Source organism: Bidens hawaiensis, unplaced genomic scaffold (genome assembly GCF_021521415.1).
Source record: "Bidens hawaiensis isolate Kalapana, Puna unplaced genomic scaffold, B.hawaiensis_p1.1 tig00012838_1, whole genome shotgun sequence".
Classification (NCBI taxonomy): Eukaryota; Viridiplantae; Streptophyta; class Magnoliopsida; order Asterales; family Asteraceae; genus Bidens; species Bidens hawaiensis.
The window spans coordinates 577735-596770 of record NW_027492071.1 but is presented as its reverse complement, the minus strand read 5'-3'; the positions used below and the strand labels follow the sequence as shown (position 1 = coordinate 596770).

The 19036-nt window shown below is 34.4% G+C and overlaps 1 protein-coding gene across 1 annotated transcript; it reads left to right on the top strand.

Annotated features, from left to right (window-relative positions):
• Positions 1-5940: 5940 nt before the first annotated feature.
• Positions 5941-18116, top strand: LOC143542432 (uncharacterized). The gene is made up of 14 exons (XM_077035018.1): positions 5941-6301; positions 6390-6483; positions 7446-7632; positions 8209-8467; positions 11618-11821; positions 11902-11988; positions 12975-13109; positions 13194-13307; positions 13381-13628; positions 14296-14376; positions 14471-14702; positions 16563-16661; positions 16892-17077; positions 18002-18116. The coding sequence occupies exons 1-14, from the start codon at positions 5972-5974 to the stop codon at positions 18098-18100; spliced, it is 2355 nt and encodes a 784-aa protein (XP_076891133.1). The 5' UTR covers positions 5941-5971; the 3' UTR covers positions 18101-18116.
• Positions 18117-19036: the final 920 nt, after the last annotated feature.

Below are 19036 nucleotides of genomic sequence, written 5' to 3'. Positions count from 1 at the left end.
AAAAAGATCCACTTCCTACCTTCTTGAATTCTTTATTGCCAAAGCAAGTGGTAAGCAAATTATCTTGTTTCATTGCCGCTTCATAAGCCTCCTTAAGTGTTTTTGGACTCAAAAACATAACCCACCACTTAATTTCAGATTTGAGACCCCCCACAAATAAACTTGTAGCATAATCCTCATTTAGAATTACTTTATTGAGGAGAAAATCAAAAGTATTGCAATATTCTTGAAACAAACCTGTTTGCTGTAAGTTCTTGACGCCTTCCATGGATGATGCTGCATTTAGAATTCTCGTTTCTTCATATTTGGTTTCGAACAAGCGAGGACTTGGTTTTCCCCATGTTGATGATCCCATCCATTCATCAACACATCTGTAACCACTGTAAAGTCCCAATCAGTTGGTGGTTTTGAATAATCTGGAATGTAACCACAACAATGGCCCCTGCCTTCATATTGTAACCAACCGTAAGAACACCTACGAGTTGCACAAACGTGGACCTTGTTCTCCCATATCAAACCCCCACACGAACACAAGAACACCATTGTTACCTTGATTGTTGCCGTAAAGAATCTGTTTTGCCCTAATTGTTGGTTAACGAGTCACCCACTATGAACCGGTGATGTTGATTGTTGAATTACTTGTTAAATTGTCGCCTGAATTACCCTTTCAATTGTTGAATCGTCAACAATCAATGGTTGCTCAATCAATTGGTGCCTGTTGTTCTTGAATCGCCGCCCAGAACGAATTGACCCCTAATTGATCGCTGTTGTAAATTGTTGACCTCTAATTGACTGTAAATTGTTGGTTGTCAGCTGTGCTGGAATTTATTACGTATGAATTCAATTAATCCCTAACTATTGAGTAGGATATGATTGCTAGCTTGAATTGAATTCATTGCCGCCGTGAACTGATTGTTGGAAGAGCGTCCGAGAGGTTCGAACCGCTCTGATACCACTTGTTACATATCAATTTGATAATCAAGTGTATGATCGATAAGGAGAAAGAAGAAGTACAGAGAAGGAGTTAAACTCTTAAATCATCGATACCATTCACATTCACGACCCCTGTATATGTATATTAACCTATTACATGTTATAACCCTAAACTATTAGACAATTACACTTTAGTCCCTCTACTATTTAATATTACTTATCAATTTGGTAATCAAGTGTATGATCGATAAGGAGAAAGAAGAAGTACAAAGAAGAAGGAGTTAAACTCTCAAATCATCGATACCATTCACATTCACGACCTCTATATATGTATATTAACATATTACATGTTATAACCCTAAACTATTAGACAATCACACTTTAGTCCCTCTACTATTTAATACCTAACGCTAGGGTTTGGAATAAGATGCAGAAGATGTGAAAAGAGTTGGTCCATGTCTTCAAGGAGAAGAGGGCGCGGAGACGTTTTTTAATGAAATGTCTTCAGAAAAACAAACAGTCTTCAAGCCTAAAGGTCGCGTGATCTGCGCGGCGCAGACATAAGAGGCCAGGAAGATCTTCCGGCAAAAAACAAACACCACCTTAGAGAACTTCATACTACATATATGTAGTATGCTGCAGTATATATGTAATAATAATATCATGTATCATGTGTAGCATGATATATCGCATACATGTGGTATTGAGTTATGCAGTGGTTGGTTGTCTAAAACAATTCCTTTCCCATCACTCCCAATTTAAAATAGAAACTCACAGTATAAATAAAGCTAATTAATCTTGTTTATGAAGGCTAATTAAAACACATGTGATGTAAGAAGAAACTCCCAACTGGATGCGTCAATGTCTAATGGATGAAGTTTAGTTTACAGTGACAATTATCTTCAGGCAGTGGGAAATTTGTCTACGCCATTCAAGAACCCCTGTCTGTGACTCATACATAAATGAAAACCCTTTCTTTGGGTCCAATGTAAATGGCTGCTTAATCTGCTCTGCTTGTAATCTCTCTCTTTCTCTATATGTATATATGCACATATGATTTTACAGGATAAAGCTGTCATCTTTCTTCATTTGGAGACTTTCTTGATGCAGGATGATGTCCAATCCCACCAAATTAAAACAATAAATGGATTAAAAAAATGATGCATATGTGCAGCCACAAGGAATCAAACCCTGCTACTTGATACCAAAGAAGTTAGCAAAACACACATCAACCAACATACTATCACTAACTAACCTGCTTCAATGATGAAACTAAAATTCTAAATATCAAAACATTTGGTTCCTAAAGAAGGAGTTGTGGCACCAACATTTGATTTATCTATATATATATAATATATATAATGGGTCATGATTGCTAAATTTATTACTGCCTCTTGATTCTTAGGCTGAGGGGTGTGGGGCTTCAACGGGGGCGCTAGAGCCTCTCCGCTCGCGCCCCCAGGCGCTAACACCACACCACCGGGGCGCTAACGGGGCGCTAGCGCGAAAAAACATGCAGGCGTGAGCCTGTTAGCGGGAGAAGAGAGAGAGGAGCTTGTTGAATTTTAGAAAAAGAGCCGTTGGGCTCTTATTAAATTAAAAAAAAAAATTCGCTGGAGCCCCTGCTGGAGCCCCTCCACACCAGGGCCAGGGGCTCTAACGGGGGCTCCAACACCCCCCTTATCCAGTTTCTCTCTCTGTCACACGTCATAATATTATTGGTTGGAGCCCCCATTAAAGCCCCCCACACCCCTCAGCCTTAATGATATTTGAGCATTTTAAAGGTATACGAGTAGTTTTGATATTATTTTTTTTTATTTATTTTTTTTTGTTTGGATATAAAAAATTACTGCTAATTTGTGAGAAGTTCGTGAAGCAATAAAGAAATGTTGTGTGTATTAGACAAAGCGCAGTGTGTGGAAAATGTTGGGCGACAAGGGCGATACACCCCCTGGGGGCGATAAGTGGGGCGACCGGGGGGGATATGTATTTGTTGCCGGCTTGTGTATGAGGCTAATGAAGTGGCGATCAAGTATTGGGGGGGGGGGGATTTGTGGGCTACAACATCACCCCCTAGGCTACATGTCCTCACTCTTGTCACGCGTTAAAAATCTCCCTCATTTTGTAGCTCCTCCACTACACATAGCCTTAAAGGTTTGAGGGGTAAATACACCCAACTAAAAATATTATAGTAAACTGTTGTAGCAATATCATATTCGAATTAAAAAAAAATCTTGACTTTATAATAATCTTTTTAAAATTTATTTAGTTGACCACAATCATAATAATTTCTCATTTTGTTTTCCTAGCCATAAATAATGTCCATTTCGATACATGTGATTAAGCAATAGAATTATGAATTAACACTCTAGGGGTATGATGGTTCCCCTCTATATAAGTGATGCGAGTTTAAATTCTTACATGTTGAAGGTTAACTGGTATTTAAGCGTAAAAAGTTATTATTAAAAAGTAACACCATTCACTTTAATAATTTTACCTGATTAGGTCCAAATTTCTTACTCTTTATCGAATGTATTTTTTTTCCCTTAAAACATTATTATTGAATTGTAAACAAGGGCGTAGCTTTTCAAAGCCATGGGTCTTTTCTTTTACATGTTTTCATTCAAACTTCGCCACTGATTGTAATATAAATTTACTTGTGCTACAAATTTTAGATTCACATTATATGCATATAAAATGTGTAGCTGTTTATAGATTTGGGTTTATTTCAATGCAATAAAATACTAAAATCCTTCAAGCAACCCACGTTCCAGCTCCATTTTATTCCTAGATCTAGAGATGGAGGAAAATAACTCGATTTCTACTAAATTAAAGTAATTATTAAAACAAAGAGGCTTTAACTAAACTCGTCATAATTGTTAATTAAGCTTGTTATGAAATCTGACTTTTGTTTAAGATAAACTTCATATGTACTTTTATAAATTTATTAAATATTATTTATATATATACCTAGGCCAAATTTAAAATATCATAGACGTGCTTACAAACTAATGAAAAATCTTATATACTTATTGCAAAAAAACCAATTAAAAATTACTTTTTCACCGTTATCTTTGTAAAACTTAAAAATTTCAACCAATTTCTAACATTAAAAAAAAACATTATACATGCCCATCTATTTATGGACGAAAAGTTTAATGACTATTAATTTATCTAATGTTAGCATTTGTTATCCAATCTTTTTATAGATTTATTTGAACTATTTGGATGACCGATAGATTAGTGATTCACACAACCATCTTCATTTCACTCTCAGAAAGAAACTCGACACATGTGAGACTAAAATTACTTAAAAGATGAATCAGATTTTCTTTGATGAATAGCAACAAAATTCAATACTGTCAATTAATATCAAAATTCTTTCTTTATATGAAAAATTCAATATCAATCATTAATGAACGATTCTGTGCAAGATATAATCAAACTATACTTTATTGTAGAGATGAATCAACCAATAGCTTAATTAAACATTTTAAAAGATCACCTTTGAATCTTTCATTAAAACCAACCAAACCTATATAAATAAACGTTTTTTAAATTTTAACCAACCAAAAACTAATCACAACTCAATTATACTAAAGCAAACTCAGTATTCTCATATGCTAACTATTACTTATTAAAAAAAGAAATTTTAATTAATTTTGTTAATTCTTTTATTTGGAACGACAATTAATTGGCTAATTCTACATGTAGTAGTTGCAACTTACAATCGTGGTCAACTTCTAGTATACAAATTGCAATATAACAGGCTGTCATTTGACAAAATTACCCCTACACATCGAACCATATATAGTAAAGGGGTATTATCGGTAATTTTGTCCAGTCGTCATTACTATTTATTTTTCTAATTTCTTCTCCGGCAGACACAGACGTCTTCCACCTCTTCATCTTTGTACTTTCTGTATTTAATTTTTTTCATTTAATTGGTAAGTAAGTTGTTCTGATTATTCTTTTTAATTACTGTGTTGGTGGGTACTCATTAAATTTAAAAAAAATAAAAATTTAAATATTTTATGGGTTTTTTCATGTGGGTTTTGAAGGAACTGAAAAGGGTTTTGGTGAATTTTGATTTAATTGATGATGATTGATTGTATTGGTTTAAAAGGTAATCCCTTTTTGAGTTGGTAATCATTCCCATTATTCTCTGGTGTTCTTTAGGACTAATGGTTGCTAATTATTATTCAAATCTTGTTGTTTAAATACATGAAGTTGACCTTATTATTTTGGTTTTGTTAGATTTAGATTTAGCCAAGGCTGTAAACGAGCAGAGCCGAGCTCGTTTACGACCCTATTATGATTAGGTCAAAGTTCATAACTTTGAAACAAAAAGTCAAAATAAGTAGATTTGACTTTTTGTATCAACTGTATGAACTTTGACCTATATCATTTTGTTTTGTTAGATTTAGCTACGGACCGAGCTGAGCCTGCCCAGGGCAGGCTCTGGCGTGGTTCGATTATAACATTAGCTAAATCAAACAAAACAAATGAATTAGATCAAAGTTCATACAATTGAAACAAATAGTCAAATTTGTTTATTTTGACTTTTGTTTTAGTTATATGAACTTTGACTTCATTATTTTTTTAGATTTAACTAAAGATGTAAACGATCCAAGCCGGGGTCAGCTCGTTTACAAACCGAGTCGAGTCGGTTTGACTCGTTTATCTTAACAAGTTGAAATTTGGGCATTAATTTAAACGAGCCAATGAGTCAGCTAATGAGCAAGCCACGAGCCGACTTTGGCTTGCGCTCGGTTTGTTTACAAACCGAGCCAGCTTGGCTAAATTTCTAGCGACCCACAAGCTTTTAGATTGACTTCTTGATTCCACATAATTTTTGAACAGCTCTAAAATTTTATCCGTGAATTGACTTTTAACAGTTTTCGATTGATTTCACATATATTTGTTGAAGTGAACCCTCAATCTAACCATGATCTTCATGTTTGACTTTAACCAGGTCAAACAATCTTGATTACTAGGTAAATGAGAATCACTTGAAAAGTCAACCAACAAATTGGCCATGTTCTCGCTTCAAAAGTGGACTTGCTCATGGTCGCTAGTAGCAACCATCGCTTCAACCATAGCATTAGTTTCGGTAATCCAATTATTCGTGTTCCCTGCGGTCCCTTCTTTTGATTACTTGGGATACAAGCAAGTCAAAAACTCATGCATCCCAACAACCGAACCTCAAAACACCAATGGGTTGCAAAAACAACCTCAATCTTTAAAATCCCGGTTTCCAGCTGACTTGCATAAGGCGGTTGTATACCGTGGTGCACCGTGGAAAGCTGAGATTGGTCGATGGTTATCTGGCTGCGATTCGGTTGCCAGTCCAATAAACGTGGTTGAGGTGATAATTAAAGTGCATATTAGAATATTATCGTCTTGTGTTTGAAATTTGAAATGTGTTGTGTTGATCATGTTTTGTGTCTTGTTAGGAAATCAATGGGAAGAAATGTAAAGACGGGTGTAGCGGTCAAGGCGTTTGCAATCATGAGTTTGGTCAATGCCGTTGCTTTCATGGATTCAACGGTTGGTATTATTTCAATGTTTCATTCCATAATGTAGAGGGTCAATGGAAAAAGTGGGGGGGGGGTCAAAAAAACTTATATGTGTGTGTGTGTAGGGAGCGGATAAAGTAAAAACTTTGAAATTCGTAAAAAGTATGAGAATGAGTGCGGACCATTGATTAAGAGAAATCGATGGTTGAGATGAATGAGGGCTGACACAGTTTTTATAAAGGCTTGGAAGGGTATTTTTGAAATTCCCCTACCATGGTTGATCAAGTTCCTTCCTTTTTTAAACGTTAATAATGTTTTCCTACGCTATTGTTTAAAAGAATTACACATGAAGTCAAGCATTTTCTTTATCTTCAATTTGAGTATAGTATTGCTGTATTAAAATTTAAAATAAAAACTACAACTGTGAATCGAGATTTCTTACAACGCAGACTCAAGATTTTTAACAGTGAGTCCAAATTAAAACGGTGAATACTGAATCGAGAACTCGAGATTTGCCCAATTTTTTAGTTTTTCAAAAAGTTGGGACTTTTTTACCCTCATCCTTTGTACACGTGGCATCTCCTGGTTGCTTCTCATACTTTTTAGGATTTTCCCTCTTTTATGAATAAACTCCATATGCTATTCTGGTTTCTTGATTTGAATTTTTTTTTGGCAAAAACAAAACAAATCTATTTTCCCTTTAATTCTTTATAATATGGTAAAAATATAGTGTATAAAATATGATTAACAAAACTAAATAATTTACACCTTCGACCCATTTCCTCTCTAAAACATTTTATTTTTACTTGTTTGACCCGTTAGAGATAAATTATAATTAGAATAGAGTCATTCGTAAATAAATAGGTTGAAATTGCACCCCCCCCCCCAAACATAATTATTTAGCATAATGATTTGTACTGCAACAATTAATCAGAGTTTTTTAAGCATTTGTTTAAAAATGTATGCATAACAATTTGTAATTCTGTAAAATAGGAGATGGATGCTCTGAGAGACAAGAATTAAGTTGCAATTACCCTGCAACGGAGGAGCTACCATACGGTCGATGGGTCGTGTCCATTTGCTCTGCACACTGTGACACAACACGGGCCATGTGTTTTTGTGGTGAAGGAACCAAATACCCAAATCGTCCTGTTGCCGAGTCATGCGGGTTTCAAATGATGTAAGCCTACGAGTTATAAATTTCTTTAAGCATGCCAAATCGGGTGGGTTGGGAAACATTTAGAATGGGTTCGGGTCAACATAGGTTTTGGGCAAAATGAGTTAGGTAAAACGGGCTGAGAGTAACATATTGGTTCGGTCTAGAAATGGGTTCTATGTGTGCAAACGAGCATAACCCTGATGAAGCTTGACTAGGCTCGAGCTCAGCTCAGCTCTTTTCGACTTATGACAGCTCAAGGTTGGCTCATTTTTAGCTCTTTTCTAAAGCTCGAGCTTGGCTCCTGAGCTAAAAGCCTAAAACTAGTTAAAAGTAACGTGAAGAACAATGTGTTGACACAAAAAAGTTATTAAAACTACACTAAGTTGTAATGGGCCATAAATTTGAATGTATACAGTAACGAACGAAAACCTTTGTAAACTAGAGAACATAATCGAATTAAATTGAACCAATGTTCATGAGCATAAATGAACGAGTGAGACGCGTGTTCATGTCCGTTTGTTTAAATAAATTAACATTTTTTTTGTTCATATTCGTTCGTATACTGATTTATGAAGCCAACGCTCGATTCTTGACCAGTTTACCTACCGAACCGGGTGGACCGAAAGTGGCGAACTTGTCAAAAGCCGACCACGGAAACATTTTCTCAACAAACGGAAGTGTGCCCGGATGGTGTAATGTGGACCCGGTTGAAGCTTATGATTCAAAGGTGAAATTTAAAGAAGAGTGTGATTGCAAATATGATGGTCTTTTCGGGCGGTTTTGTGAGACACCTGTGTTATCGACTTGCGTTAACCAATGTTCGGGTCATGGCCATTGTCGCGGTGGGTTTTGTCAGGTATATTCATTATCTGGCTTCAAACTGATTAATCCGAAACCAAAATCGTTTGAAACCGAACCCAGTTACATATTTGGTTTTCGGCTTATGTTTCAGGATTCTAAATTCAGTTGGAACCGAACCAACCTGAGCAAACCGAATATGAGATAATAGTAAAAAAAATAAAAATAAAAATAAATAAATACATAAAGTGAAACAATTATTCATAAGGGTGTGAATTTCTGACATGACATGAACTGAATTTGATATAAATGGGTTCGGGTTAGTGTGGGGTCGAGCCCGTGAACCCGTTTAGATAGACGGGTCAACCCAGTAGGTTCATGGGTGATCCGTTCAATTTGGTTCAGTCAGGCTTTCAGTTTCACCCGGAAAATTTTCAAAACCGAATCAATCCGTAAAGAAGAAATGTGTGCTTTAATAATCTATACTATATATAATATACCACAAATGGGCAAATTAAGACGCTTATTTAAGTAATTTACAACATTTAATGCATAATGTACAACATTCAATAGGGACAAAAATGTCATTGTTACATCAAATTCTCAAGTGCATTTTATTTTTTTTCAAAATAATTACAATTTTCATCTTTTAAAGCTACAACATTGGTCCTTAATCTTTTACTTATATATACTTTAATTTTTACTTTTAACCCAATTACCCTCACGTTTTTTAAACGGTCATAACTTTTTCATACGTTAATATTTTTAAAATAAATGGCATCATAAAAACAAGCATTTTATTATCTTTAATTTGAGTATGATATTGCTATAGTTTTGGAAGTAAAAAAAATATTTTATGCAGAAGTGTTTGAGGTTCGGTTTTGATCACTTTAAATTAAATCATGAGCCAACTTTACACGTTTTTTTTCGTTGTTGGAAACCAAAACTAAGCTGTTTAAAATTAAAACCCAACTAAGCCGAACCATTACCAACGATTAGGTTCTGATATAGTTTACAACAACAACAACAATCGTACCTGGTAAAAAATCCCGTCAATAGCCAAGCTATTAACAGGGTTTGGGGAGGGTGGGATGTAGGCAAACCGTACCTCTATCCAAAGAATAGAGAGGGTGCTTCCAGAGAGACCCCCAACTCTAAAAGTAAATGTGTGAAGCCGTATAAAAGGAAACATATATGTTATAATAATGCTAATAATAGTAGTCTAGTATTAAATAGATACATGAAAACGTTGATAATAGTGATAGATACTAAATACTAGAAAATAACGTGAAAAAATAAAATATTATAATAGTATATCATTTGGACCTTGCAAATAAATAGATAAATACTTAAACATATTACATTAGGTTGAATTAAAAGCAAGAAGAATATATGACCAACACCAAACAAAAAGGGAAAGAAAGACCCTAAAATACATTTCTAACCAGGAACTATGCATTGCCCTAGAGGTCTTTAACCTTAATCCTACGTCTCCAAGAATCTCTATCCTCAACCATGTCCTCGGAGAGGTGCATATCTATCAAATCATGTCTAATCCTCTCATCTCAAGTCAGTTTGGGTCTACCTCTACCCCTCCTCCCCTCAATAGTAATATTTTCTACCAATCTAATAGGAGTCGTCATCTGTCTTCTCTCCACATGTCCAAACCATCTCAATCTCCCCTCCCTTATCTTATTTGATATGCAAGTCACCCCTAATCTCTCCCGAACCATGTCATTTTTTATTCAGTCCAACCTTGTGTACCCACACATCCATCTTAGCATTCTCATCTCTGCTACCTCCAACTTTCGTGAATGCACCTTCTTGATGGCCCAATAATCTGTTCCATATAGCATGGATGGTTTAACTGCAACCCTGTAAAATCTTCTTTTTAGTTTAGCTGGGAATCTTTTGTTGCATAAAACTCCTGTAGCTGCTCTCCATCTGGACCAACCTACCTGAATGCAGTGGGCCACATCACTATCTATTTCCCTATCGCTCCGGACAAACGAACCTAGGTACTTGAACTTCGTTATCTGCGGCACCACTTGGCCTTCAATGGTGATCTGCACCTCTTCATCGTCGATTACTCCACCGAAGTCACAGTGGAGATACTCGGTCTTTGCACGACTAATCCTTAAACCTTTCATCCCTAAAGCAGATCGCCATTCCTCTAGCCTCATGTTCAAATCTTGTTTGCTCTCACCAACTAACACAATATTGTCTGCAAACATCATGCACCACGGGACTGGCTCTTGAATCGACTTTGAAAACTCGTCTAAGACTACTGCAAAAAGAAAAGGGCTCAACGCTGAGCCTTGATGAAGGCCTACCTCCACCGGGAAGAAATCAGTATCCCCCACGGGCACATGAGCACTAGTTGCAGTGTTGGCATACATATCCATGATTATCTCTATGTATTTCCCCGGGATCCCTCTACCCTCTAGGCTTTCCCAAAGCAGTCGCCGTGGCACACTGTCATATGCCTTTTCTAGATCTATGAAAACCATATGCAGATCACATTTCTTCTCTCTATACTTTTCCATCAGCCTTCTTAAGATGTGTATTGCCTCTGTAGTAGACCGCCCTGGCATGAAACCAAATTGGTTAACCGTGACTTGAGTTTCCCGTCTAACTCTAACCTCGATAACTCTTTCCCATAGCTTCATAGCTTCTGATATAGTTTGTACTTCGATAATAAATTGAGTTTAAAATAAGAATTATTAATCTGTCTATACCTTCACTTCAAACTAGGCACCAACTATACGCTACTTAAGAGAATCATAATATGAACAAAGATAACTTTGGTCACATAAATGATAAACCTTATTAAAATAAATAGATGGTGAATTCACAACAAGAACAAAGATTACAAAAAAAATCATACTGAAAATCGGGTTAAATTATAAAGTTGTAATAGACGAGTTTACTCATATTAAATAAAACTTTGTTTAACTATATCTAATATATATTATAAAACATATCTAATACTAAATAAGTAAATAATTAGCATTTCAATATATACGGTCAGCCTCGGCTTCAACTGTGAAACCAAACCGATGAACGGCCTCACAGTTTACGGAATAACGAACACCCATAAATTTGTTACATGATTACCAAAGTATGTGTTTCCCACTGCATCGCGCGGGCACTCTTCTAGTTAAATAAAATGCCTGATTATATTTTTGAATGTATCTTGTGTATGCAGTGCGACAATGGCTGGTATGGGGTGGATTGTAGCATTCCATCTGTTTATTCATCAATTAAAGATTGGCCACTTTGGCTAAGTCCCGCCAAAATTAGTATTCCCGATGGTAGACGAATTGTCGAGTTAAGAACCGTGGTGGAAAAGAGAAGACCTTTAATTTATGTTTATGATTTACCAGCTGAGTTTAATAGCCTGCTACTCGAGGTTAGAATGTTTATATCAAATTGTAAACGTGTTTTTTTTCGATTTTATTTATTTATGGATTGTAATTCGTTTGGTTGCAGGGTCGTCATTTTAAGTTCGAGTGTGTTAACAGGATTTATGATCAGGACAATGCTACTGTATGGACGGAACAACTATACGGTTCCCAGGTATTATAATATCCTATGATAGTGATCTTTATAGGTGACATGTGGCGGTTTTGGGCTAAAACCGAACTAAAAACCGAAAATATGGGTTTTTGCAAACCGTTCAGTTTTGGTTTTGGGGTTTCTGAAAACCATTCGGTTTCGGTGTTTGGGATTTTAAAAGCCGTTCAGTTTTGGTTTTTGGGTTTTTAAGAGCGTTTGGTTTCAGTTTTTGGGGTTCCAAAAAACGTTCGGTCTTGGGGCTTTTTTGATTTTTTGTTTATGGGTTTTTGAAAACCATTTGATTTTGGTTTTTTCGGTTTAAGGGGTTCTCAAAGCAATGAATTTGGTTCTAAATTGTTTTGTTGATTAATAATGAATTGTTTATTACAATTTGGATTTTAATTTTTTTGGGCTCCACCATTCAAATGTCTTGTAAATTACTTAAAATCAGTTTTTTGGTTATGGTTTGGTTATTTCAGTTAGTTTTTTTGTCTTTTTAGTTTTTGGCTGCTAGCAAAACCAAAATTGAACCAAAACGTCGGTTTTAAGAAAGTATAAAACAACATTGTTTGGTTTTCTATTGGGTTCAGTTACGATGGTTATTCCACTTACGATTTGGTTACTTCAGCTTCGTGCGCACCCCTAGCAGATGGCTGGTTCAGTGACGGGTCAAAATGGATTTGCGTATAAAAGATAGCATTTATATGTGGGTCAAAACGGTTTGGGTCGACCTCCCAACACTTTTATGTCCATCTTTTTTACCTTTTGTATATAATTAATGTTTTAAACATGACTACAAAATGTCAAAGCTATATCTTTTAAATAATAAGATAATACACTTTTAGACCAATGCAAGTATTTAATACACATTAGACATATTTTGACACGGTACATTAATCTAAATTTCTACATTTGACCCGTTACTATCAAGATGAATTGTGATTTGTGAGTAACTAAAACAAACTTAAGCCATTTTGTGATGTTTTTTTTTAAATTTTTTTTTATAGATAGCATTGTATGAAAGCATGTTAGCTAGCCCACATCGGACATTAAACGGAGAAGAAGCAGATTATTATTTTGTCCCGGTTCTTGACTCATGCATCATAACTCGTGCAGATGATGCTCCTCATTTGAGCATGGAGGTAAAACAACATGCATCATGGAACTTTAAACTTCTTTTTAATTTTTTTGTTAGTATTTATGTTCCTGTTTTAACATTTTTCCAGAAACATAGAGGCTTGAGAAGCTCTTTCACTCTTGAGTTTTACAAGAGAGCACATGACCATATCGTTCAGCAATACCCTTACTGGAACCGTTCATCGGGAAGAGATCACGTTTGGGTATGACTCTACAAAATTCGATTATATATGAAATTATTCACACAATTAACGAACTTTTTATACGTTAAGGCAGTCATTTTCGTGGGATGAAGGCGCTTGTTATGCCCCGAAAGAGATATGGAGCAGCATGATGTTGGTCCATTGGGGAAACACAAACTCGAAACACAACCATTCAACAACAGCTTATTGGGCCGACAATTGGGATGATATTTCTTCGGATGATCGGGGGAATCATTCCTGTTTTGACCCTCAAAAAGATCTTGTGATTCCTGCATGGAAACGGCCTGATGTCACCTCTCTAAGCCAAAAGCTTTGGGCTAGGTATACATATTTCCAACAAAATATACTTAAAACGGGTCGATCTGTTTTATGCTTTAAGTTTTAACCCAAGCGGGTCAAATTTATAGATTAGCTAAAAGTAAAATAGGTTGAAAGTCTCCCAAAATGGTGCTCAAATGTTTTCAACTTCATAAATTGATTTATTCAAAGCAATTAGATATTAACCTAGTTATATTTAGTTGGGCAAAATGTGTTGGTGGGTCAACACTAAGGGTGTAAAGGAACCGAGCCGAGCCCATGCTTGCCTAGATATTAATTAATGTATATACATTTTGTTACTTTTGTATATGTACTACATAAATAAAAAGTATATAAATAATAGGCTTGCAAGCCAGTTAGAGTTCGATAGGTGGAGCTCGAGATCGGCTCAGGCGCTCAACTCATATATTATCTATGATAGTTGATTTATTTACATTTATAATTATGTTGTAAATATATTTATACTTATTTTTAAATTATTAATAGTTATAATTTTTATACATATCATAATATACATTGTTTAGTTATTTTTATTATAATTTATATATAACAATAATTATCATATAAATATATTTTTATACATTAACTAAAAAATTTATAAATAATGGGCTCGTTTAGGCTCATGAGCCAGGGCTTGTTTATTAAACACGCTTAATTTACATATGCACAGGCCTCGAGAGGACCGGAAGACATTATTTTACTTCAATGGTAATTTGGGCCCCGCTTATGAACACGGACGACCTGAATCTATGTAAGTGAGCTTGTTTATTTATATATTGGTTTTTGTCAAATTTATTCCATTTATTTTCCTATTGTAATAGATTGTATATCATGTCATCATGCAGATACAGTATGGGTATAAGGCAAAAGCTAGCAGACGAATTTGGATCGTCCCCAAACAAAGAGGGGAAGCTTGGAAGACAACATGTTGAAGATGTGATTGTGATCACGAGGCATACTGAAAGTTACCATGATGACCTGGCAAGCTCCGTCTTTTGTGGAGTTATGCCCGGAGATGGATGGAGTGGTAGGATGGAAGATAGTATTTTGCAAGGTTGCATTCCGGTTGTTATCCAGGTTAATTCTAGCTCAAAATTTTTATTGTTGTTTAGGGTTTAGAGTTTAGCAAAGATGCACAAGGTTAGGCCTAGGGGGGTTAACAAGCTAAACTCGAGCTCGACTAGTTTAACTTAACAGGGTTTGAGCTCAAGCTTGGCTCCGTTCGTGCTCTATATCCAAAGTTGAGCTCGGCTTGTGAGTAAATTTTAAGAATCCATTTGATCTCGTCTATTATTATTAATTATTTAAGTATTTTATTGTACATGTGTTTATATTGCTTTTATATATATTTAAAATTATAACTTTATATATATACTAGTCTTTTATCCCCCGTATTATGGGGGTTGTTTTACATCATTCGTTTATAATATTTATATCTTTTTTTGGCTTTTAATTTTTTTATTGTAAGGAATTAATAATATACTTAGGGTTTGATGATGAAAGGATTTCACAAACAAATAAGATGTTAGCCCGGTTTAAAAGTTATCTGTGTTTGGTGAGACCCATGACACTCTTCTTTATTTATTTATTTCTACTATAAAATTGTTTCTAAATTATAAATAACTAGGTTTTATCCCCTGTATTACCGGGGTTGTTTTACATTTTTGTTTATAACATTCATATATATTTTTTGGATTTTAGTTTTATTTATTGTAAAGAAGTTAATAATATACTTAGGGTTTGATGATGAAAGGGTTTCACAAATAAATGAGATGTTATAACCCGTTTAAAAGCTATATGGGTTTGGTGAGACCCATGACCCGCTTAATTTTTTACTATAAAATTGTTTCTTAATTATAAATAATACTTTTTTAAAATCAGATATTAATTTTTAGTATATCCTAGATTATAGGATTTTCATATCAACTATTTGGTAAGATTAATTATTAATTTAATGAGATGTTATAACCCGTTTAAATGATATATGTGTTTGGTGAGACTCATACCCATGAATTCGGGTTAAATGCATGAGAAGCCTCAATTTACAAATAAAGCAATTTGGTGGCTTGAGAAGAGGTGAGGAGCAACCAAAGAGCTTTTAAAGGTTTCATTTATATATATTTAAGATACATATATATTTTTTTTAAATCGAATATTAATTTCAAGTATATCCCTATTTATAGGATTTTCATATCGAATGTTTGGTAAGATTAATTTTTTTTTAAATATAATGAGATGCTATAACCCGCTTAAGGCCTATCTGGGTTTGGTTAGACCCGTACCTGTGAATTCGGGTCAAATGCATGAGAAGCCTGTATTTACAAATAAAGCAATATGGTGGCTTGAGAGAATGTAGGAAGCAACCATAGCTTTTACAAGTTTCGTTTATATATATTTAAGATAAGATATAACGTAATATAGAAGATATATATTTTTTTTAATAATAATAATTTATAATAATACTTATTGCGTAATTAATATTTACTATATTAAATAAGAATTCTTATATTATAAGAATAACATACTGGTTTAGACTACAAGTCACAAGCCTAATCAAGCTTGGTATATAAATTATAAAGCCCGCTTATTTACCAAACTAGCTTTAATTTAGGCTCGAGCTCGGTCTCGTTTAAGATGGGCTTGATTTGAGATTTTAGTGAGCTCAATCTCAAATAGCTTAAATTTCGTTTTCTGTTTTTATTTGTTTATTATTAAAAGGTACATATGTAAACTATAATTACCAAAACGTTTAAATTAAAGATAATTATATTCTGTTAACTGTTTTATTTTCTTAAAAAGGATAAAAATATACATTTTCTTAAAGGAATAACTCAAAGTAGAATTATAAAGCTTTCAAGTATACAAATCTACATTTACGTTACATGAACAAATAAGTTAACAATAATCAGAAAGTTACATCTGTATTACATTTTTCAGGATGGTATCTTTTTGCCATGGGAGAACATATTCAACTATGAGAGTTTTGCTGTTCGGTTACGTGAAGATGAAATACCGAACCTCGTAAAGATCCTTCGGGTAATTCCTCTACACCAAATATTAACTAGTGTTGACTTTGTTAGTTAGCTTTTCTGTTACATAACTAACAAACAAAGCTAGTGTTAGTTAAATCTTGTGTAGTTGTGTAACTATTGCATTATAAATAGAGGTGCATAGTGTACCGCTTGTAACTAACTTTATCATAATGAAATATTACTCAATCTCTCTCTCTCTACTTTCTCTGTCTAAACATACAACTGATCTTGTAGGGTTTTAATGAGACCGAAGTAGAATTCATGTTGGCGAATGTGAAGAGCATTTGGCAGAGATTCTTGTACCGGGATTCTATTTTACTCGAAGCCAAACGACAGAAATCGGCGTTTGGGTTCGTTAATGATTGGGCTGAACAGTTGTCCGAGTTAAGCGAGGATGATGTTTTCTCAACATTTATACAGGTATGCACACTTTCATGCTTTGTATCGTAGATAAATAATTTAAAGGGTTAAGCTTTTTTTATTTATTTATTTATTTTAAGTAGACACAAAAATAATAAGGTTTTCAGTTATTATATATGTTAGGGGTGTGCATGGTCGGTTTGGGTCGTTTTGGGCTCGAACTAGAAACCGAGAATTTGATTTTTGGGAAACAGTTCAGGTTTCAGGTTTCTTCACAATGGTTTGGGTTTGGTTTTGGTTTTGGTTTATAGGTTTTGTAACTTGGGCTTGAAATTTTTGGGGCTTAAAAAATGGCCCAAAATAAAAATAATGAACTTTGACCTAAATTTTTTTTGTTAATTAATGGTTGATTGATTATTACACTTTTGGGCCTAAAATATTTTGGTTACACCATTTATTAATTTTTTAGACATTGCTTAAGATTCAAAAAAAAGAAATTCTAATCCATAAATTCAATAACAAAATTCGGTTTTTACTGGTTTGGTTTTTTTAGTAAATGCAAAACCAAAACTGAATCAAAAAGTCAGTTTTAAGAAAACATAAACCAAAACGTTAGTTTTGGGTTGCGTTAGGTTATTTCGATTTCATGCACACCCCAACATTATCTATTAAATATATCGTATCTGGGGGTTGACCTGCTTAACTAGTTTATGTAAACATGGCAATCGTTTACAACCATTTAAAACGCTTATGACTTGATTTCAATTAACAACCCATTTATAACTCGTCAACCTGTATGAATAATTAAAAATGGGTTCAACGGGTCGTGTTCGGGTCACACAAGTTTAAGTGTGCGCTAGTTAGAGTTGATATTTTGGCACATGGGTCGTGTTCGGATTCTACAATTCAGCCAGAGCCAACCAGACACGATTGGCATCCCTATGTGAGCAACTTGAGTTCTAATTAATGTATTTTTCTTGGCAGACATTGCACTACAAGCTATATAACGACCCTTGGAGAATACAAAACACGAGCGTGACAAAGGAAACCTGCTTACCTAAAGAATGCATACTCAAAGTATAGTGGAGAACATACAATACACATATCTTTTTTGGGGTTCCTTTTGGTTTTGCTTCTTGTTTTATAGTTTTGAGTAAATGCATAGGTTAATTTTTTTGTTTTGAATTTTGATAGAAAACATTTGAAAGGTTAAAGGTAATATGATATACTCAAATTATATTATTCATTTTAATGATTGTTTTTTTTTTAATAATGTGTATTGTGAAAAAAAGAGTAAATAATTAAAAAATATATAATTAAATTAATAATGTGGTAATACTCTCCTAGTCCTACACAACACATATAAAGCCTACGTGACGCAGCTCACACCCACCACATGCACGTAGGGCTGTTCACGAGCCGAACCGAGCGAAGGCTTGCTCGTTGCTTGGCTCGTTTACAACCGAACCAAACCGAACGGCTGAAATTCGAACCGAACGTAAAACGAAACGAGCAAAAATCGAACTGAGCATTTTTCGATCAAACATCGAGCGATTTCGAGCATTTTTTATTTCTTTTTCACTTTAAAATTTTCAATAAGAAACAAGTTTGAAAACTATAAATAATACTTTGTAAACAAATTGGTAGTTTTTAGACAAATGTATAATTGGTTGTAAATTTTTAGAAGAAAGAAGTTTGAAGTAAGATATAATAAACATGTAAACAAACTTTTAGTATTCTGAAAGCTTGAATCGAACTAATAAAACTATAAAATTGACGGAGTAGGAAAATTTTAAAAAGGTTTAAAAAATTGTATACTTATATTTTATGTGTGTTGTCTATATATTTACATATTTGTTCATATATAATTATATATAAAATAAATTAAAAATATTCGAGCCGAACAGAACCGAGCAGACCTTTGCTCCTTGCTTGGCTCGTTTACAAACCGAACCTAGCAGAGCGGCTCGTTTACAATCGAGCGAAAAACGAGCGAGCATTTTCCAAGCAAATTCCGAG

Coding starts and splice junctions, on each gene's coding strand:
- LOC143542432 (XM_077035018.1), top strand. CDS start 5,972: ATGTTCTCGCTTCAAAAGTGGACTTGCTCATGGTCGCTAGTAGCAACC. Junction 6,302..6,389: donor GTCCAATAAACGTGGTTGAG/GTGATAATTAAA, acceptor GTGTCTTGTTAG/GAAATCAATGGGAAGAAATG. Junction 13,308..13,380: donor CGGGAAGAGATCACGTTTGG/GTATGACTCTAC, acceptor ACGTTAAGGCAG/TCATTTTCGTGGGATGAAGG.